At 33.3% G+C, this 22,674-nt stretch overlaps 1 protein-coding gene across 38 annotated transcripts; it reads left to right on the top strand.

The window, feature by feature from the left end:
* The first annotated feature begins 681 nt into the window (after positions 1–681).
* Positions 682–18,871, top strand: LOC107962306 (type IV inositol polyphosphate 5-phosphatase 3). Of its 38 annotated transcripts, XM_041115716.1 has the most exons (14): positions 690–817; positions 974–1,005; positions 1,131–1,290; positions 1,461–1,538; positions 2,487–2,559; positions 2,648–2,794; positions 3,039–3,162; positions 3,463–3,649; positions 3,752–3,942; positions 6,124–6,308; positions 7,391–7,499; positions 7,617–7,759; positions 7,841–8,078; positions 17,298–17,667. In XM_041115716.1, the coding sequence occupies exons 1-13, from the start codon at positions 814–816 to the stop codon at positions 8,046–8,048; spliced, it is 1,641 nt and encodes a 546-aa protein (XP_040971650.1). In that variant the 5' UTR covers positions 690–813; the 3' UTR covers positions 8,049–8,078; positions 17,298–17,667. The 38 variants fall into 38 exon arrangements, 29 of the variants coding, with proteins under 29 accessions (XP_040971639.1, XP_040971636.1, XP_040971634.1 ...); XR_005928649.1 differs by adding an exon at positions 18,544–18,871 and having other exon boundaries at positions 3,039–3,942; positions 17,303–17,352; XR_005928647.1 differs by adding an exon at positions 18,544–18,871 and having other exon boundaries at positions 3,039–3,942; positions 17,303–17,358.
* Positions 18,872–22,674: the final 3,803 nt, after the last annotated feature.

Raw genomic sequence — 22,674 nt, 5'->3', positions numbered from 1 at the left:
AAAAAATTAATTTAATAAATGTTATTAATATGCGTATTTTTTAAAAATTATATTTTAAGCTTAACAATTTAAAATTATTAATTTTAATATGATAATATTAAAAGTTAATTCAATTAAGTAAAATAAGAAATAAGAATTGAAAGAGTAATAGATGTTTTAAATAGACAACATGATTATTTATTCCTCATATTACTATAGAGTAACTCTAGTTCTATCTTCTTCAAAATTTTAAAATTTATTTTTTTATTTTTAAGAATTTAGTTTCTTAAATTGTGTAATTTAAAAATTAAACTTCAATTGATAAGTACAAGTTTACCATTGAGGTTAAAAATACTTTTGTAAAGATAAAATGACAATTTTAGACTTGTAATTATAAATTGGAAGGTTTAACCAAGGATAAAAATAAATAATTTCATTAAAAAATACTTATTCAAAAGTTAAAAATTAAATAAATTAACTTTTTGACTTTGGATTAAAATCCTAAGTTTAGTTTGAAAGGTACTTATTTATAAAAAAAATTTAGTTTGGAATCAAGATTTAATTGAAAAATGTTTTCCAACCTCAATAATAAATAAAGTTTAAAATTCAAAAATTTAAAAAGTAGAGGATCGGAAGCATAATTAAATACAAGTTTCTCCAATTGACATTAGCTATTTAAAGAGTTAAAGAGCGTGTGAAATTGAGCTTGGTACACCGAAACAACTCAAGCTCACAGCTCCCCGAGTTCCAAAAATAAAAACAGATCAATTAATGGGGGATTAAGTCAATAATTGTAGTGATTATCATATCACCATCTGATTGTGCTATTGAATAATGGGTAGTCACTAAGTCTTTAATTAAGAGTCAAAAGACCCGAAATCCAGATTAAGTAATTAATTTAAGTAATACTATACTTTGGCTTCCATTGTTTTTCTCTCTTCTTTTTGCGCTCTCCATTTCTTTGCATTTTTTAAAATTTTTTTTGTGTATGCAGCTATGAAACAAGGCTCAAAGCCCCGGCCGGAGGTACTGCTTTTTTGTGTTTCTAAGCATTTTGCTTTCCCCTCTTTCCTTTTTCTTTTTGTTAGTTTTGGTTTTTTTTTTGTGCGTTTGAGATTTTAATTATAGTATAACTAAGAGAGAACTTGCAGAGAAGTTGGGTTGAAATCTGCTGTTTTGGTTGCTCCTGCCTACAGCTTTTTTGGCCTCGAGTTGTCATGCGTAAGTTGCTCAATATCAATCCCAGAGATTCCGATTACAGTGCCGACACCGATGATGGAGATGACATTGGTTCGGATTCTGAAACCGAAGGTGCTCTCACCAGTTTCCTTCTGACCCCATTTCTCATGTATTGGATTATTTTCCCAGTTTTCTGGGAATTTTGAGATTTTTTTGGTGGTTTTTATTTATTCTAGAGTTGTTTTTACGGGCTGATTTCTGGTTCTTTTGGAATTTGAGTCTAAATGTGTGGGGTTTTGCAGAATTTTTTGATTGTGGCAATGGCATTGGCTCAAGGTTTAGAGGGATTAGAGAGGAGGATCCTCAGCCTGATCTAAATGGTAATAATCTTAATCCCTTATCAAAGTTGACGTTGTTAAGTTGCTATATGCCTATGTCATTTGTGTGTGCAAGCTAGTTATCTTCTATTTCCTTGACACCTTGAGACTTGAGTAGCATCATTTTCCCTTTTAGCTGGAAAGTTTGGAAATTTAAGTTGTTGTAAAAGACTTCTAAATACATGAGGAACATCCAATCTAAAATTTTGGATTGTCAATCTTTCATTGGGGGGTCGGTGAAAGTCAAACTTAAGTTGTACAGTCAGGTGGTTCATGAAGCTACGGAATTGGAATGGTTGTGATATCGGGATTGATATTTCCTTTCAACATAAAATAGTTGATGATTTAGTAGAAAGCTTATCAATATATTTAGTCCCTTCAGCTGGTAGCTGGTTGTGCATCTCATGAAATATAGTTGATAAAGTTGGCTCAATTAATCAAATGACTTTTTAGACTTTCTATTTGTTATTTGCCTAGTGGATGGATTAATCAAATGACTGGCAAGGTAGTTTATTGATGGTTTTCTTTGATTTGATATAGCTCTATTCTTCTTTTCTTCGATTGCACAGTTCTAGCAATCTTAAAAGGAAACTGCGGGTCACATGGAAATGGAGTTATCCTGTAGCATCTAACTAACTGAATTTTAGAGAAGTTCAAATTTTTTTACCCCTCTTAATTCTATTATGTACAAGCAAATCACCTTCCAAAGGCGGTGAAACAAATTCATCAGTTACTTTTACTTACCAGTGAAATTTTCAGGAGGGCACCTTTTGTACCTCTAGTTAAGTTTACCTCAGATATCCCTGCAATCAGACACTTTTGACTTTGGCATTCTGAGTGTAACCTTTTGTGGTTTGTGTGAATATCCAATTCAGGGAGTGAGGTGAAGTGCTCTTTTGATTTCTTTTCTCTTTGAATAGTCACAATCTTTTCCCATCTTTTTGATCTCAGATTGTCTTCCAAGATTAAGGAGACGGAATTCAGAGACTTTTAGGGCACAATACATAAGCACAAAGGAATTAAGGTGCAGTGCTTCTCCCTTGTGGCATTGACACATAAATCTTAAACTAGTTGTACAATTTTGGTGACTCAAAGGAGTTTGCTTGTTATAGGTTTGTTGCTGAAACAATTTTTTCCCCCTTTTTAATTAATAGAATATGCGTCGGTACCTGGAATGTTGGTGGAACGGTTCCACCTGATGACCTAGATATTGATGATTGGATAGATATCGATGAACCTGCTGACATCTATGTGTTTGGGTAAGTATTTTCCTCATATGCATTTTGAACTTTCTTCAATTGAAGTTGATTTTCTATCCTTTCCAGACTCTAATCACAATCAATGTTTTACAGGAAAACTGTTTGAGATAACTTTCATGTTGTATTTTTCACTTGACCTTAAAACAATTCTATTTATACACGTCAATTCAGAATTTGGTGCTTTCTTTCTTTTAGCAGTTACTCCTGAACTTGTTTATCTTAATGATCATTTCTTTATGCTCAGTTTTCAGGAGATAGTACCCTTAAATGCTGGGAATATTTTTGGTGCTGAAGATAATCGTCCTGTTCCAAAGTGGGAAAACATCATTCGTGAAACCCTTGATAGAATTCAGCCTGCAAATACTAAAGTAAAATGCTATAGTGATCCCTCATCTCCAACGAAATTTAAGCCATTTGATGATGTTCCTAATTTAGAGGAGGAGATAATTCTTGAAAGTGAAAGTGATATTGGTGAAGAAATTTATCCATTGGATGAAGACCCAAATGGTTTTGATGAAGTTGATAATTCATCCGGAAAAAACAGTGTGCTCAGAAGTTATGGAGTTTCATACTTTAATGATGTTGTTGAACTTGATGCGCCTCTAGAACAGGGTTTACAGAGGCAAATTTCTTCATCTAAGAGTTTAAATGGATTGAATTGCTTGCAGATGGAGGACTTTTATGAAGATGCAGGGGACTCAATTAGGCTACAAAATAGAAAATTTACCAGAACGCTTAGTGGAATTGCAGAAAACAGAAAATTAACCAGAATGCTTAGTGGAACTGAGAGGATTGGTTTGAGCTGGCCAGAGCCTCCACTAAACTTTCTTCCTCAGAATGTTTTGGAGAGACCAGGTTCTTTCAAACCAAGAAAATCTTTTAGAGCAATAAAGTCTTTTAAAACATATAATTCCTTCAAGTCTATAAATGATATGTGCCATATGGTATCTGCGATAGCTTTGCTTGCTGAACTTGACCTTGAATCCCTCATGAAGAGGAAAAGAAGATCATCATATGTAAGAATAGTAAGCAAGCAGATGGTAGGAATTTTCCTCACTATATGGGTTCGTAGGAGTTTGCGCAGGCATATTCAGAATCTGAAGGTGTCTACTGTTGGTGTTGGTGTAATGGGTTACATTGGTAACAAGGTTTGTTCCTCCTATAATATTATTTTCTTCAATTTTTTTCCTTGAATTGAATGTTTGATTTTTGTTTATTTGTCATGTTAGTCAGCACTACCTTAAACCCCCCTCTAAAATCTAAAAAAGTATATGTTAATACATGGCACAATTGCAGGCCCCCCCCCCCCACCAAATAATTTTTTTCGCTTCACCCCTGCTTGAAAGATATAGTTTATATATATTGTTGTATTCTAGTTCCTATTGATTTACATTTTAGGTTGGACTCTTTGTGTTTAGTGCTTTTTGTAGCTAAGTTTGGTCTGCCTTACGTTTGAAGCTCAAGCTTCAGAATCCAAGCTTTATCATTTGGGCAGATGCGCACTTATGTTATAACAAATTGGCTACATTTTTGCCTCAAATATTGGTCGCCCTGACATCAAGTTAGAGGCCATTAAAGTGAGCTTGAATTTTGAGCCTCACCTTGTGTCATTTCTTGATGTCAATAATTGCTGTAGGTGCTTTTCAGTAGATAGTATCTAGAAAATGTGTTTTTCTGTAGTGTTTAATTGTATGATTTTGTCTTTCCATCTAATATAGGATTTATGACTGCCAATTTCAGCTTTCAACAAGAATGCTGTGCATTCCTTTCAGAAGTTCTTAAATTGTATAACTGCACTGATAAATGGGACTTAATAATTTTAATTTACATAATTTTTTAAGGAAGATCAGATCCCATTTATAGCTAACATCAGAGAGTTTTTTTAGCAAGGGATGAGGTGATGCTTTAACTAAGTACACAAGAACGAATTAGAGGTAGAGAGGAATGGACAACCCTTGGGCACTTAGAGTGTTTTTGGTAGTTGATGGAAGTGAAACAGCGGCAGAAGTATGAGTGGGAGTGTGCAAAGTAGCATAGCTGAAGGTAAGTCACATTGGATCTATGCACACTTGAAAGGAGGTGATTGAGATGTGGACAATAAGGGATTGCATAAGGTAGTAACATGAAAGCTGATGGTGATTGAGTAAAGATGAGATTCTCCTCCAAAATGATGTTAGGCCATATAATACAGGATTAAGTGGGTGCAGTTGATGAAATCAATCAGGCTGATGAATCATTTAGTGTTGAAGGGAATAAGTTGTAAGATAGGATGCATGAGTGGTTTGTTTCTCTAGCCTTTTCACAGGTGATGCAGATGAAACCATGTGTCAACTAATGACTTATTGTAGGCACTCAGATACTCCAAAGGGGTGAAAGGAAGAACCCATTGAGTTCTCATATTGTAGCCCACTGAACCAAAATGCTGTGACATCTCAAAGATTATGAAAGAATTTTTTTTGTAGTGAAAAACTCCACTCTTATTACAGGTGAATTTCTGAAAATTCTTTTTGTTTCTAGAAATTCTAGAAATCACTTTATTTCTTGGTGTCAAAATCAAAACAGGATATGTAGTATAAAACCGGGGAATCTATTCTCTTCTTTTTCCAAAAAAATGCTCTTGGAGATTGTGTAATGCTTACTCTTAAACACTTTGTTTACACCGTAGTAATATTTTTTGTTTCTCTCTTCATCTTCAGATTCCTATCTAATAATCTGGGACGTAATCCTGGACGCAAAGAATAAAAAAGGGAGAGTTCCTTGCTTCATTTTTAGAAATGGTATTAGGATTTGATCTATTCCACTACCAAAAACTGAAAGAGAGGGATTCAAACCCTTAGTATGAATAACTCACACAACGGATTAGCAATCTGACACTTTAGTTTACTCAACCGTCTTTGCTAATTGAGATAAGATAATTACCATGTTACAGCATGCAAAAAGAAAGGCTTGTAAAAAAGCCATTTTCTACTTTGTTATATGAGCAATGCAAGAGTCCTGCCACTTACCTTGGTTTCTCCAAACAAATAAGCTAGTCTCTACTGGACCTCTTGATATGTTGTGTAATATCTGCAAGAAGTAGCTGAAAGATGAGTTCAAGAGTGAGATAGTATGATTAAAATAAGCCTGTACAGTGCATCTACAATAATGATGCTGACATTTTGCTACCCCATGTCTTGTAACAATGAATTCTGCTTATGGCTGGTAATTTCTGAAGCAATTTATTAGATTCAGTGCTGTCATCTTCTTTTATTAAATTTTCAGTTGTTGGTCATAGTTATTCAATTCTGCTATATTTAGCTAATGTTATGGTCATTCACTTTTTTTTCCAGGGATCCATATCGGTCAGCATGTCCATATATCAAACACTTTTCTGTTTTATATGCACTCACCTGACATCAGGTGAAAAAGATGGGGATGAACTTAAAAGAAATGCTGATGTGCATGAAATACTTCGACGAACTCGTTTTCATTCTCTTTCAGCAATTGGACTTCCCAAACGCATCCATGATCACGAGTGAGTATAATAACTTAATATCTACTGGTCTGAGTTATTGGTTACTTACTCATCTATCATTCTAGTTCTTGAGATTGTTACATTCTGATTATTCATAATATATCATTAGTTCCCCTAAGTTTCAAGGATTGTAAGAACCTATAAAGCAAAAGAATATATGCTCACTATTTTCTCATTACTTGCTTTCTGCCCAATCAAGTGGCCATCTAATTAAACCAAGTCCAATTTGGTTGTGATGTTTAGTATTTGCTTCTTACTTTTGGAGCCAAAATTCATACTGTACATTTGGATCCAAAGGCAGACATTTTTTTCCCAAAAATTTAAAATGTAAATTTTTGGATTTAAAAAAAATGCCTGATTTTACCTTTTATACATTAAATAAACATTAAGAATTGATGTAATTCAGCCATTTCAGTCAATTGTGATCTTGCTTTTTACCATTTTACTTTGCTTTATAGTAACTTTTGAAGAAGCAAATAAAAAAAGAAGTAATAAAGTAACAACCAAACGGAACCTAAAAGCGTGCATGTGCGTTAGATTTTATTCTAGAAGCACATTTAAGAGAGATTATTAAATAGTTGTAAATTAAGCTTGTCTCAAAATTTTATACCATTGATACCTGTAAATCTCATTCATTACAGGGACTAGTTTATTAAAATAAATAAGTTGACACTAAATCATCCAAAATCAATTGATCCTTTTTGGAAGTGAAGGAGATACTTTTGTTGTTGAATAAAATGTATTTAGAAACAGTAGTCTTTATGGCATATTAAGAGTTGGAGTACTATTTTTCCATATACATGTTTGATAAATTTAAATGTAACAAGGTAGAACTGGGCCTCCTTATACAAGGAATGATTTGGATATTAGTGCCTATTAATTGGTTCTCGTAGGAGACATTCATAATTTAAGTGTATCTGTGAAAGTTATACTTTGTGCTTCTATTTCTTTATTCAATGAGATATATGCTTGTTCAGTAAATTAGAAAATGCATTCTTTGGACTGTGCACTTATCCTACTCATCTATCATCGACCAGATTATTTATGCTTAGCAGAGCTGCTTATTTCTTTTTTTCCTTCAGAAGAATAATTTGGATGGGTGATCTAAATTACCGTATCAACCTGCCATATGACAAAGTACGTGATCTCATCTCCAAGGAGGAGTGGTCCAAGTTGATTGAGAGGGACCAGGTAGCTTATCAGTCCTACATAGTCTTACATCATTTTAATTTTTCTATCACATATGAACTTTGAGGCTGTTGATAGGATGCTAGTATACTGATTAAATATATTATCTAATCATGATAGCTTGTAGGAGAGCTGCAGAAAGGTCATTCATTTGATGGATGGTCTGAGGGAGCTTTAAATTTTGCGCCAACATACAAATATGAGCTAAATTCAGAGAAATACTATGGAGAAGATCCCAAGGCTGGAAGGCGAACTCCTGCATGGTATGCTTAAACTAGATTATAAGATTCGTCCTTTACTGTGTGTTTGTCTTCTGAAATTTTCCAGTATACCTCATCTCTTAGGTGTGACCGCATCCTTTCTTATGGGAAGGGACTGAGGCAACTAATGTATAGGAGAACTGAGCTTAAACTTTCTGATCATCGCCCTGTTACAGCCATATATATGGCTGAGGTTGAGGTGTTTTGTCCAAAGAAACTGCAACGTGCTCTCAACTATACTGATGCTGAAATTGAAAATGAAGAAGTTGTGGCAGAGGTTATTGCATATTGATTTTGGAATGACTCCCTCGAGTTGTACCAGGTGAGTGGTACATAATGTTTCTCATCCAAGAATATAGGTAGCTTCTTTCTATCACTAGGTACTAATTTTTATGAGTCTCATGACTCGTACTAGGAAAATGAAGTAATGCTGGCTAAGAGTGTAGAATTATGGAATAAAATATGATAGACTTGGATAATTAAACATAACCTGTCAATAAGGGATTTGGAGATAGTTGAAGAGATTAGATGTTTTTGTTACGTAAAGTTTTAATTAAAAGATCATTAAGAAGAATTTTTTGAAAGTTTTCAAGAGAGCATTTAGTAAAAATGTTCTGTCTTTTATTAACTAAAGAACTGAATTTAAATAGAGAGAAAGTCATAACCTAATTGAGAAAATAATTCCCTTATTCTAATAAACTACTAAAAGATAAAATAAAATATTCCTAAAATCTCAAATAATTTATTCTAAGATTTACCTAAATAAAATTTATCTACCTAATTAACTTTAAAATATATCCCCAGAATAAAATGGGTTTCACATATTTTAACACCCTCTTTCAAGTTGGTGCATATAGATCAATCATACGCAACTTGCTTACAAGAAAATCAAAGCTTGTCTTAGAGAGCCTTTTGGTGAGTATATCAGCAATCTGTTGTTTTGAAGGAACAAACAGTATGCACACTTAGTCTTCTTCAGTCTTCTCCTTGATAAAGTGTCTATCAATCTCAACATGTTTAGTTCTGTTATGCTAGACTGGGTTGTGAGCAATACTAATGGCACTTTGCTATCACAGTACAACTTCATTGATGAAGGACCAATCAAGATTAATAACAATTGATAAAAGAACTCTAATAGAATTTTATTTGGCTACTGGAGCAAACGTTTCAAGATAATCTATCACGTATGTTTGAGTGTACCCTTTAGCCACCAGCCGGGCTTTGTATCTATCTAAAGATTCATCTGGTTTGAAGTTAGTTGTGAACACCCATTTACAGCCCACAATTTTTTTCTACAGGTAATTCCATTGTTTCCCATGTACTTGTTTTTTCAAGAACGCGCATTTCCTCTAAAATAGCCTCCTTCCACTCAGGAACCTGTAAAACATCTTTCACATTTTTTGGTATTTTCACAGCATCGAGACGCAAAACAAAGTCTGATAATGTTGAAGACAAGACGTTATAGGATATAAAGTTAGATATGGGATATTTGACAACATTTCTAGCACATTTTCTTTTAGCAATTGGAATATCTAAATAAGAAAATTCATTGGTTGGATTATGAGTTTTACCTTGAATTTTGACAAAATCTTGCGGGTCGGATTCTTGGTGATGAATCTGGTGGATTCCACTTTCTTGATTTTGATTTCTTCTTTAGTAAACAATTAACTCATTTGTTTGTTCTTTATTCTTATGATCAGACTCTACACATTTATACTCTTTTTTCATTAACAACATTAACATCATTAATTTCTGTGTTAATCATAAATTCACATTCCCCATTATTAGAATCCCTATGTTGTATGTTCCCAGTGTCTTCTTGATCAATTATAGAATTTTCTTACTATAATTCCCTCCCTAAAGATTAGAATCAAAGTAAGATTGTGTTTAAACAAATATGATATCCATGGTAACTATAATCTTCCTATCAATTGGATCATAACATTTGTAACCCTTTTTATTAGAAACATTTCCAACAAAGGCACATTTTTTTGCTCTAAGATCTAGTTTACCTTAGTTGTGAAAATAAACAAAAACACTACACCTAAAAACTCGGAGGGATAAATCTGTGATCAATTTAGAGTTAGGGAAGTTGTCTTTAAAGAGACGGAAAGGAGTTCTATAGTTTAGAGTTTTACTAGGCATTCTATTAATAAAATATGTAACTGTTAACAAGGCTTCGCCCCAAAGATAATGTGGTACCTGACTAGTGAACATCAAGGCTCTACTTACTTCCAAAAAATGTCGGTTTTTTCTTTCTGCAATCCCATTTTGTTGTGGTGTATTTGTACAAGAGCTTTGGTGGACTATTCCATGTTTGGTTAAGAAAACACCTAATTGGTCACTAAAAAATTTCTCACCATTGTCACTTCGAAGTACTTTTATTCTCCCAGCAAATTGTGTTTTCGCCATAACATAAAAAGATTGAAACACATTTTTAACTGCAGACTTATCTTTTAATAAAAACACCCAACAAATGCGAGTATGATCATTAATAAATGTGATAAACTGACGTTTTCCTGAAAAAGTTGAGACTCTCGAAGGTCTCCATCACTATGAATTAACGATAAAGGTTTGGAAGCTTTATATTTTTGAGGTGGAAAGAATGATCGATGATGTTTAGCCAATTCACAAAATTCACAGTGATATTAAAGACTTTTATTTTTAAATTAATCATGTAACAAATATCTTAATTAGTAAAAATTAGAATGTTCAAGCCTATAATGTCAAATCGTAACCTTATCAAAACTAGAAGCTGAATTTAAACATAAAGTAGTTGTTGGTTGACTTAAATGGTCATCGTCAAGAAAGTAAATTCCACCAGATTCTTTAGCATTGCTAATCATCCTCCTCGAGACTATGTCTTGAAATTTACGCATAGATGAGTCAAATATAACATGACAATTCGAGGACTGGGATAATTTACTGACTGAGATGAGATTACAAGTTAGATTTGGCACATCTAAAACATTATGTAAAACCAAGGAAGGCGAAATTTTAACAATGCCTTTCCCGGCTATTGCCGAGAACGAACCATATGCTACTTTGATTTTTTTGTTTCCTGCGTAAGGTGTTTAAGTTGAAAAAACAAAATGACTACTAGTCATGTGATCACTAGCTCCAAAATCAACGATGTGTGTTTGTTTTATAAAGCTTAACATTGAAAAAAACAGAAAAATCGGCACTTGATTGGGCAAAAGAGGAAGAAGGATTATTGGATGAGTTAGGAACAAAAGAATTTTTCCGAAACTGTGGTGATTGAAAAAGTTTGTGTAGATGCTCTAATTGTTTCTAAGTGAATGGAGACCCTTCTAGAGAACTTTGGCCTTTATAATTTTCATTAATTGTTTCAACAGTAGAACTTTCTTCGTCTGTTTGATTGCTGGATCTCTTATCTCCAATGAAGGTTGTTTTAATTATGATGCTACTAGAGATTTAACATAGCTCAGATGCCATGAAAGTTTTCAAGAGAGCATTTAATAAAACTGTTTTATCTTTTATTAACTAAAGAACTGAATTTAAAGAGAAAAGAGTCATAACCTAATTGGGAAAATAATTCCCTCATTTTAATAAACTATTAAAAGATACAATAAAATATTCTTAGAATATCTCAAATGATTTATTTTAAGATTTATCTAAATAAGATTTATCTACCTAAATAACTTTAAAATATATTCCAAAATATATGGGTTTCACATATTGCAACATCTTTATCAATAATGAGGTATTTCAAAGGTATTCTTACCCTATAAATTATGTTGAATCTTCTGTTTGGGAGTCAATCCAACTTCGATAGTCAAGACAAGCTACCATCCCAATTTGACTCAAACAAGGTAATAGTCCTAACATTAGTTATTTTGCTCAATCTATTCCCATGGATTACGGAACCTTTAGATTATCTACTAATTTTTTGTTTTTGGTGAAAAAATTATCTACTAATATTAGTTGTCTTTGGCATTACAATCAACCATATAATGTAACCTAATTAATATTAATTAAACATTAATTAATCAGGGAGCTAATATTTGTTTATTAATTTTTCTTTAGATGCAAAAAAATTAAACACAAATAACATAAAAAATATTAAATAAGCATGCAAAAATTTTATGTATTCAATCGGTTCGAAAATTACAAGTAAACTTGATGAAATAACTACACTAAAGGCACAAATCCTATCATATGTCACGTACGTGACCACACATTGCATTTGGCCGGAGCTTAATTTTAGAAAGAACGATCAACAAAGGATTGAAGCCTACACAAATTTGAATTGGTCAGGATTCATTATAGATAGAATTAGAAATCAACATCAAGTTACTGTACATTGGTATGAGGGAACCTAATAATTTCTTAAAGTCAAACAAAATTTATTGGCCTGTAATAGTGCTGAAGTAGAATATAGATCCATGGCACATGGGATATGCAAGATCATGCAGCTTAAATGTATTTTGGAAGAATTAAGATGATCTGTGACTGTACTATGAAGTTGTATTGTGACAACAAAACAGCCATCAATACCTCCCACATTCCAGTCCAACATGCTAGAGCAAATTAGGTTGATATTGATAAGCATTTCATAAAGGAAAAGATTGGGACTGGTATGATTTGTATGTTATTTGTCCCTACATCAAAACAAGTGGCAGATATTCTCAGAAAGATCGTTCAAATCAAACTATGAGTTTCTCACTAGCAAGTTGGGCATAATGGATATCTATGCACCAACTTAAGGAGTGTACAATTATGGAGTAAAATAAGATTGACTTGGATAATTATACATAATCTGTCAATAAGGTATAAGGTGCTTTCAATTAGGGGTTTGGAGATATTATAGGAGATTAGATTTTTTTCTTAAAGTTTTAATAAAGAAATACCTAGAATCATGGGTGTCTATTAATCAAGGGAATTTCATACAATATTCAGCGGTAGGATTTCTTTATAAATTAATTTGAATCTTTTTAGAATGAAGTATCTAGAAAATTACAGCCTTTTGTTCTAATCTTTCTCTTATTTTTTGTCCTAAAGTTTCTATTTTAAAATTTTAATTTTATCCTCGACTTTTGTCCTAGATCCATAGTCAGTAGTTTAATGATGATGTAGGATAAATGGGGGAATAGTTGAGGATCATGGGAAAGGGTAAGTAAATTCGACTGCAGATCATTAGAGAGAAGTTGTTTGTCAAGAGAATCGTTTTTTGAAAGTAATTGATTGGTATATATGCGTAGGTTGCATGGTTTTTTTCCGTTGAGAATTTCAACTTCATCAACTTGTAGGGATATATTTTGTTGATGCCATGTGGTACACTTAGTAGTTGCAAAACATCTTGGTCTATGCCATGTATCACATCCATCAAGGATGATACATGAAAAGGTAATTGGAAATTTTTTGAAGTAGATGAAATTGATGCTAATTCAAGAACCCTAGTGCCAAATATTTATTTCATCCAATGTGTTTCATTGTTGGAAAACTTTTTTCTTTGTTACATATTGTGAATGAAATTTCAAGTAACATTGATTTTAGGTGATTTCTGCTAATGTAGTTAAAATAAAAATAGAAAATTTATTTAAAATAAAAATTCAAACGATTAATTTAAAAATAAGATAAATGAATAATTCAAAACAAGTCAAAACAAAGACAACGATAATAAAAAATCTATTTAAATCTTTTAAATGCTATGACGACATTATTTTACTCGGCAAGATTGATGGTCGGTATAGCAATAATCTTTGATTGATGACAAAATTGATGGTCGATAGAGCAGCCATATTGGACTGATAAAGACAAAAAATTGTGGACAGTTGATGGTAAAAAAGGTACATTTTGCAATTGAAAGCGTTGTAATGGTGAGCTCTTATTATGAGTTACAACAGTGAATAACTAAATTAGGAATATTGATATTTGTGGAGATTGTTTGACTTCTGATGTATTTTTGTTAGTTATGGAGTTGTGGTTGGTATATTTAAGATATGGTTTGACATACATTAGGTAAGGCCCCTCAATGCATGCCTGTTGGAATCAGTAGATAGCAATCGATGATTGGATGGTGATAAAAAAGTCTAATTGGCATTGTTCAATCCAAAAAAGGTAGATTGTTAGATTCTGAAGAATTGAGTGGAAGAATTTTTTTTTATTTTCTGTATATTCAGTAGCGTATTACGCCATAGTATTTATAGAAAAAGATTATACAAAAAGTAGAAACTAAATCCCAAACTTAAGGGGTTTGTCTCCTAAATTAAAAGGACTCTAATCTCAAGGGATATTGATTACCTAAAGTAGAAGATTACAAAAGATTTCTTCTAATCTCTACACACTCTCTCTAGTTAGTGTATAGATATCAATCATGCCTAACTTGCTAATTAAAGACTCAAAAGAAGGCTTTGATAATCCATTGGTAAGAATATTCGCAACTTGTTGTAAAGTAGGAATAAATGGTAAGCAAATTATCCCACCTCCAATCTTTTCTTTGATAAAACATCGTTCAATCTCAACATGCTTTGTTCTATCATGTTGAATTGGATTATGGGCAATACTAATCGCAACCTTGTTATCACAGTAGAGCTTTATAGGCATGGCTATAGATTTCTTCAATTCTTCAAATATATTCTTTAGCCGCATTATTTCACAAATTCCATGAGCCATAGATCAATATTATGCATCAGCATTGCTATGAGCTACAACCAGTGGCGGAGTTTGTGAAATTTGTTTAAGGGGGCGGAATTAAATTGTATATTTTTATGATAGTAAAAATGAAATTTCATCATTTTAATAGTCTATATCTTTATATTTTTAAAGGATTAAATCAAATTTTTATTATTTAGGGGGGCAAAGTGTAATATTACCATTATTAATTTAAAATTTTATAAATATAAAGGGCTTAAATGGAAAATTTTCCATTTTAGGGGGTCAGGGCCTTTGCCTGCCTCCTTTGGCTTTGCCACTGGCTACAACATTTTGATTTTTGATTTTCCAAGTCACCAAATTTCCCCAAACAAATGTACATTAGCCTAAGGTGGACCTTCTATCTGAAATTGAATTTGTCCGGTCTGCATCAGTGTAAACTTTGATACCTCACTGCTCATTTTTCCCTAAAAAATAACCCTTTACCAGAACTTTTTAGATATCTCAATATACAATAAACTGCCTCAAGGTGCTTTTCACGTGGTGAGTGTATGAATTGACTCACTAAACTTACAACGAATGCAATGTCTAGCAAAGTATGAGATGAGTAAATGAGTTTTCCTAATTTCTCATATCGAGACACATCTACTAGTTTTCCTTCTTTGTTTCCAAACTTTAGATTACCATCGATTAGTGTTTCTGCTGGTTTGCATTGACTTATTCCAATTTCTTTAAGCAAGTCATCCACATATTTTTTATGAAACCACCAAACCTCTTTTTAAATAAGCTATCTCCGTGCATAAAAAATGTCTCAAGTTTCCTAAGTCTTTAATCTCAAATTCAGACGCCAATTTTTGCTTCAACAATTTCAATTCTGCTTCGTCATCTCTTGGACACCGCTACTGTCATGGCTTTCGACAGCTCTTGGACACCTTCTTGTTTCACTTCATGTTTGACTCACAGCTTTAATCCATTCTCGAAAACAAGTATTGCCTTTTTTTAGTCACATTTGAAATCTAGAGCACGAGTTCCTTGAACTCTTAAACATACTCCCCCATTGTGCCTTGTTACGTAAGTCATCGCAATTTTGCCTGAGTTTCCTCCCCTGCAAATTCTAGATAAAATTGTTGCTTCAACTCCTGCTGGAACTCTTCCCACATTCCAATCTCACTATGCATTTTATCTATGGACTTGCCTCGCTACCATAAAAGCGCAAAAACAATAAGAAATATAGAAGCATTGTTTACCTTACTCGCATTCTCCATAATGCATTTGGTATGGAAGTAGTGCTCCATCCTTTATAAGATATTGTCCTCATCGCATGTAGACCTTGTCTTCGCAAACTCTTTCGGCTTCAGGACATCTACCTTGCAATTGAGTGCTGCAATCGTCACTCCATTCCCTACGGCTGCTCGACACAAGGCAAACACTCCCTCGAGTTCCTTTGTTCTTGTGCTCAAAGCCTTCATCATGACCACTGTTTTCTCTTTCAAAGCCATCACCATGACCTTGAGAGCATCATTCTTCTCCGTCATCTTATTCTTGTGAGAATTTAACGTTATCTTATTCTTATGAGAATTTAACAACTCTTGTACTTTTTCCACATTGGAGCTGAGAGACAACATCACATAGTTCCTGGATTATTCTCACCAGTCCTCGAGTGATTTCTTCACGTCTCCCCATGGACTCCTCAAGATTGGCCACTCATTCCTCTATAGTCGACAACTTTTCCTTCATAAGGATTGGTTTTCTGGCCCACCAATGGGTCTCCTTTAACTCATTTTGATTGGTAACTTTGCAACCCAAGCTCGGTTACTATTTGTCACGGGGCAAAAACTTTAGTCTTACAATTCGTGTAGCTTTAGGCGATTCTTTTGTTGCAAACACACCTAAGTCAGCCTAACCACCAAACAATTGAGGTTTCACAAAAAATTCCTCCAATGTATCAATTTATATAGCGGAAGCAATACAATTAAAAGAACACTTAAAAAAACATAATAGCCATAGAAAACTTATGCACGAGAGGTGTTTGAGTAAATGATTTTAATTGTATTACTTTTTCAAGGAATACAAGAATACAATGGATGAATGGATCTAAATGGATGATTTACAAGTGAGGGGGAGACTCTATTTATAGTTCAGCTCTCCCAAAACCAACAGTTTAGATTAAGTTATATCGACGGACGAGATTAAGCCTATCCCTAAAATTAAGGGATTTTACAAGATTATGTAATCAAATTAAATTTAATGTTATAGATGTTATTCCCTTCAATCTTTTAAGATTAGTTTTCTTATTTAATAAGGTAGTTTATGTTTTCATATCTGCATCATTGCGCCACCCAATCTTTAAATGGATAGACTTCTCCAATAGTTCTTTAAATCGAGCTAGTTCTTATGGGTCAAATTATCCCCATGTCAATGATAGGCCTCCACGGGATGCATTGTGTGCAATAGTTACGGGCTTTGAACTGTGGCCTGTGATAAGGATATGCTTGTTTGAGAAAAGAGATAAGAAACGTGTATAGGCCAAGATCAAGAACTATGTCATTAGACGAAAGCTCTAATAATTAGAGTAACGGAAGGCTTTTGAAATAGCACCCTTGATTTATTAATAAAACCTTTATTTATGGATGTAAAGGTAGATGATTAAATTTAAAATAGAAATTCAAACAATTAATTTAAAAATAAAATAAAATAGCAATTTAAAACTAGAAAACCCAATAAGTGAAGCAAGTCTATCGATGTGGCAATTTCATCGTTTTATAGAAACCCAATAAGTTTTGGGTCGAGGATAACTTCTGCAGTTAGCATTGGCAATTTACTTGTCTATATGGTGTCCAATATTTGGAAGATATGTATTGATTAAACTTGAACTTAAATATATGCTTATATTTCTTTAAATAAAATGGTTTGCTTTTCGATGCAGGATAGTTTGCTAGCAGAGCATCAAGGAATTCTAATCTATGCTTGAGACTTTGAAGGTTAGGGTGAGAGTCTACAACTCTTTATATTACCTACACCTTAGATTCATTCATTTCATTCTTTGATTTTGTTACTGTATTGTATATTTCAATCATTGTATAAATGCATCAGCACTAGGAATTTCACAAATAGGCTCTTAAACAAGAGCATATCTAGATATAATTGAGCATATCTTTACATAATCGTTGTATCATTGTATAAGTATTAGCATAAAGTTTATCTAGATATGCTCTTCTGCTAGCAGTTTTTTCTATCTCAGAGAAAGCTGTCGATGTAAAGATATTTAATCAATGCACGCTTTTTTGAAGTTGCTACTTTTTGGTGTACGCCTTTGACCTTCTGAAATTACATTCTTCTGTAATCTCTTAAATCCTGATTTCTTTCATCAATTACATAATTGAGATGAAGGAATAGGTTTTGTCAGTCATCCTAGAAAAAAACACCATTCAATCTAATCCTTAACCATCGAATCGAATTTTTATTTTCTTTTGAAAGGTACGAATTTATTAATGACAAGAGTAGCCAGTGCTTAAGCTTTTGACTGACAATTCTTCAGCCACCAAGGAGCACTGCTTTAGCTTTTGACTTCAACTGATTTAATTGTTTAATATCTTTTGCTGCTATTATCTATTAAGATTGCGTGCGAGTATTGCTGGAGGCTAGAACCAGTGATAGAGTTATATTGTACAGAATACCATGCATATGTAATGTTTGTTGAAAAGTCTCAATAAATTTAAGCATATGAATTTGTTCATTCTCAGCACAATTTTATTGTCTTGGTTTTGTTCATTTGATATTATTAAAACTGGTGTTTGCTTAACTAGGGAATTTAAGTTTCATGCTTATGCTTGACAAAAGAAAAGAAACACAAACAAGGATCACAGTAATGTGTAATAAGAAAATGTTTAGAATTATAGCAAATTCGCTTTGAACCTTGCATTTGACTTTTATCACTTAACAAAGTTTAAGATGATTCATTATTTGCCTAGATAAAGCTTGAAGTGGCAGCCACATCACTATAACATGAGCAAAGCTCACAACCTAGATTCGTGTATCTTTCCTCTAAGATGCATAATTTAAGCCCGTAATTAGGCTGTCACTCTTGAAACTAAATTAAATAATAAAAAAAAGATAAATGCGAAAAGAACCTAATACTGACGGTATTATTACATAATTTACATATGCTTTAGGGGAAATTGGGGAAAATGACAGATTAGAAGAGGGTCAGAAGAGATGGACAGGCTATGGAAGAGGGTCGAACGAAGAGAGGGAGAAAGTGGGCCGATCTAAGACAAATAGAGTCGTTGGGCTAGAGACAAAAACAAGGGACCAAGACTGAGACATCAAGATGAAATGGTCTTGTGAGGAGGAACACTTAAGGAATCTAAGGTAGGACAATTGTTGATAAATAATACTCCGTAGTACAAGTTTGTTACTAGCAAATATGTACTATATATTTGTCATTGTAACAACTTCACAAGTTTATTTGAAATGAATATCAATTTTCTCCTTCTTCAACTTAATTCTCAAATTCTCCTCTCTTCATCTAGTCTTCTTCTTTATTGAGTTGCTTGATATCTTGGGTCACTCCGAGGTTGTGATAGATTGGTATTAAGTCACTAAAGATCCATTCTTCAAAGTTGGGTAGCCTAAGAAATAACTATCCATGACAAACAGGGCCAAATTGAGCTCCCTCGAGGAGCAGGTGCACCAAGGCAAGTTGAACAGTTTTCCAAATGAAAATAAGGTTCTAATCTTGTAGGAGGAGAAAAATATATCCTTGGATGCTGAGTAGAGGTGTCCATGGGCTAGGCTCAATCGAAATTTTAAGCTCAATTGGTAGGTTTGGGTCTAGCCTGACCTAAAAAATGGGCTACTATTTTTGTCCAATCTCGACCCATATCATATATGCTAAACCCGAGTTCGGCCTGGCTCGTTTTTTACCCTAATTTCATTGATCCACTCTAATCAACCTTTGTTTCTTCTTTTTGTCCCTTTTTTTCGATTCAATCGAAATTTAATAAGTTTAGAGTATTGTAAGAGAGAATCCAAATGATTTTTTCTTCGATCAAATTGAATTCAAATGGAATCAAAATGAATAAAAAGCAAAGCAACCAAAAAAACCCAAACTTTTGAAAGTAGTAAAAAGAGAACAAAATTGGGTTCAACTAAGGAAACATAGATCCAAAGGGAAAGGAAGGATCGTGAAAAGGAAATGAAAGGGAACAATAGGTGAAAGATTAAAGATCCTCGCGTTCAATATTTTCTGCAAAAAATAAAGAAATTAAAATCAGCGAAAAGCAGCAAAATGAAGAGAGGCAGCAGTGAAGCCAGGACAAAGAAACAATAAGCAAGGAAAAAAATTAGAGAATAGGTATTAAGGGGAAATAGGGGTTGGAAAGGAAAAGGGAAAGGGAAATATCAGGACTAGGCCTACTAGGTAGTGGGGAACAAGGGTAAAAAATTGGGGTTAATAAACATGGGTCGGCCCGGGCTCAGGATGAAAAATCTTTACATGAAGCCCGATTCATTTTTAAAATGGACCTTATTCCTAAACTCAAGCGCATTTTTTGGGCCTATAGTTTTACCCAAACCTTCCCATATTTTGGGCAGGCTTTTAGACCGTATCAAATGGCCCGGCGCATGGACAGGTCTAGATGCAAGACATGTGGAAACTTAGATATATCAACAAGATTCTAGAGATTTTGTTAAAAAAAAAAGATGAATCACCATCACTAGTACTTGTAAAACAAAACCTAGTCAAAAGCTTATGGTAAGAAACGCGTCTAAATAATTGCAATTGATGAACATGAAAGATACTTCTACTAATCAGATGAACTAGGAATATTATCTTCCAAACTATACCTTAACCAACCTACTATATAACCCCACCTTAATGACAAAACCACTACTGAAAGCCAGAATCCATTCATTTCTATTGAACCTCAATCGAATGAATACAACCAAAACCACCACAATCTTGACGTGTTTGCAGCTAGACTAAAGATTGAACTGCAAACCTTTGATGGAAACAATCTTAGGGGATGGTTGAAAAAATGCTGCAAATATTTCTACTTGGAGTAGTAGAGAACTAAAAAGTAGGCATTGCCTTTATGTATATAACAAAGCAAGCTAAGATTTGGTACGATGGGTACATTTTACAAAAGCATAGGGCCATGTAGTTGATTTATGTCATAGGTTTTGTGATAGAACTTTTATATTGTTGAGAATTCAATAATATAATCCAAAAAAGTTTAGTGGAAGATCATCATAAGAAATTTGAAGAATTGAAGCCCTTCATGTTACAATGCAATCTTTACTTAGAGGAAAGCTATTTTGCGTCTAGCTTTGTGAGTGATTTAAAAGAGGAGGTGAAGCACAGAGTTAAATCCCATGCTCTAGATACCTTAGTTTGCTTTTTACAGGTAAGCTAAAATAATAGAACTTACCATTGAGATTGAGCACAAGAAGCATAAACAAACTTACAAGCATAATCACCATATTCTCATTCCTAGACACCAAAAATACCCTACAAGCCTGTTAATCCAAACTTGAAGACCATACTAAACCAACAAGCCAACAGACAATCTTTGTTGGAGTACAAAAGGGCCAATGATTTGTGTTTCGGGTGTGGTGACAAATTCTCTACGGCGCTAGTGCAAGGTTAAACATATTAATTCTATGGAAGAAGGTTTGATAACAGAAGAAGAACAAGATTCAGAATAAGAGACAAGTTAAGATAACAAACCAACTGATACAGAAAATTATTGAAGGGGGATTAGAGATCTCTATTAATGCACTAACTAGCACTGCTGGGTTTAGCCCCCCCAGAATTCAAGGATCCATCAAAGGGAGGCTAATGCACATCTTGATAGACAATAAGAGCACACTATTATGCCCCGAAATTTCAAAGTTTGGATTTTAAAAAAAATTAGGTAAAATGTCATTACATTTACAGAGAATTGGTTATTGTAAAGAGAATTTAATACCAGAAATTTAATTTTCGAGTTAAAAATTATTTTTTTTAAAAAAAATTAGAAATTTTGAGCTTTATTAGATTGAGGGTTGATTTGAAGGTGAAGACCAAGAGAGAAAGCCTACCTTTAGTAATGACCCTCCAATGACCATTAGGGTATATAAGTTTGAAGAATATGTACATTTTATAATAAGACTTTGTGTTAAATGCAAAGTTAAATGGATCAAATGTTCCAATTGATGCGAAAAAGGTCAACACGGGCATCCCTAGTAATATTGAGAATAACTAAAAAAAGGAAGGTAAGGAGCATGCGAAGGCTATTACTTTTCGTCTAGAATGGTGGTGAAAGACCCAATTAGGAAACTGGTGTGATAGTAGATGATGCTCCAATTCTTAATGTCGAAAAGGAGATAAGTAACAATGAGGAGGATGAGAATGAAATTAGGGTAGCTAATCAACCTAGTATGAGAAAAATTCCATTTCCAGCTAGGTTAGAAGAGAAAAAGAGAAAAGATAATGAAGACTTTGTAAGTTCTCTAAATATGTTTAAATCATTGAATGTTAATCTACCCTTAATTGAATTAATTGAAAAAAATGGCTAAGTATGCTAAATTTCCTAAAGAAATCATGTCTAGGTGCAAGAGGATAGGTAAGGGTGAGAAAATAGCTGTGAATGTCGAGTGTAGCACGATATTGCTCACTTAAGTTTAGGATCCCAAAAGCTATACTATACCTATAAAGATAGGGGAAGTAAATTTTGGGAAAAATCTTTTTGATTTAGAAGATAAAATTAAATCTGATGTTTCTTTCTATCTACCATAGATTAGGCTTAGGGAAGTTAAGAAACACTTTTGTTACTCTACAACTTGCTAATATGTTTTTAGTGCATCCTAAGAGTGTGTTAGAGAATGTGTTAGTCAAAGTTAGACAATTTATTTTTCCAGTTAACTTCATTGTGCTAGATTTTGAGGAAGATTTAGAAATTTTCATTCTGTTAGGAAGGTCATTTTTGGCCACTTCTAAATCCATCATTGATGTAGAAAAAGGTGTGGTCATTATAAAAATCTATGGTGAAGTAGAGGTGTTCAAATGTGTTAATTTCTATTCAGAAATGGGAACTTCTAATTATCCTATTCATGCTTGTCATTCACTTAATTCTTTAAATTCTCATTCTACTAATAAACTTGATCAAAGGTGGTTTAAAATTTCAGGTGTATGTTTGAGACCATAAGGGATAAAGCTTAGAAAAGATTTAATGATTTGGCGGTGCTCAAGAAAGAAGTGTTGGAAAAATCTAGTTTAAAAAATTGTTTTCTTTCACAGCGAAAAATTAAAAATTTTAAAA

The sequence above is a fragment of the Gossypium hirsutum genome, chromosome A06, assembly GCF_007990345.1.
Source record: "Gossypium hirsutum isolate 1008001.06 chromosome A06, Gossypium_hirsutum_v2.1, whole genome shotgun sequence".
In the NCBI taxonomy this organism is placed as follows: domain Eukaryota; kingdom Viridiplantae; phylum Streptophyta; class Magnoliopsida; order Malvales; family Malvaceae; genus Gossypium; species Gossypium hirsutum.
This window is presented reverse-complemented; position numbering and strand designations above follow the sequence as displayed.

Bases quoted from the DNA above. Each gene is read 5' to 3' on its own strand.
- LOC107962306 (XM_041115689.1), top strand. The intron at 1,539-2,486 runs GTAATAATCTTA...TTTTGATCTCAG, and splicing joins TCCTCAGCCTGATCTAAATG to ATTGTCTTCCAAGATTAAGG. The intron at 7,500-7,616 runs GTAGCTTATCAG...TAATCATGATAG, and splicing joins AGTTGATTGAGAGGGACCAG to CTTGTAGGAGAGCTGCAGAA.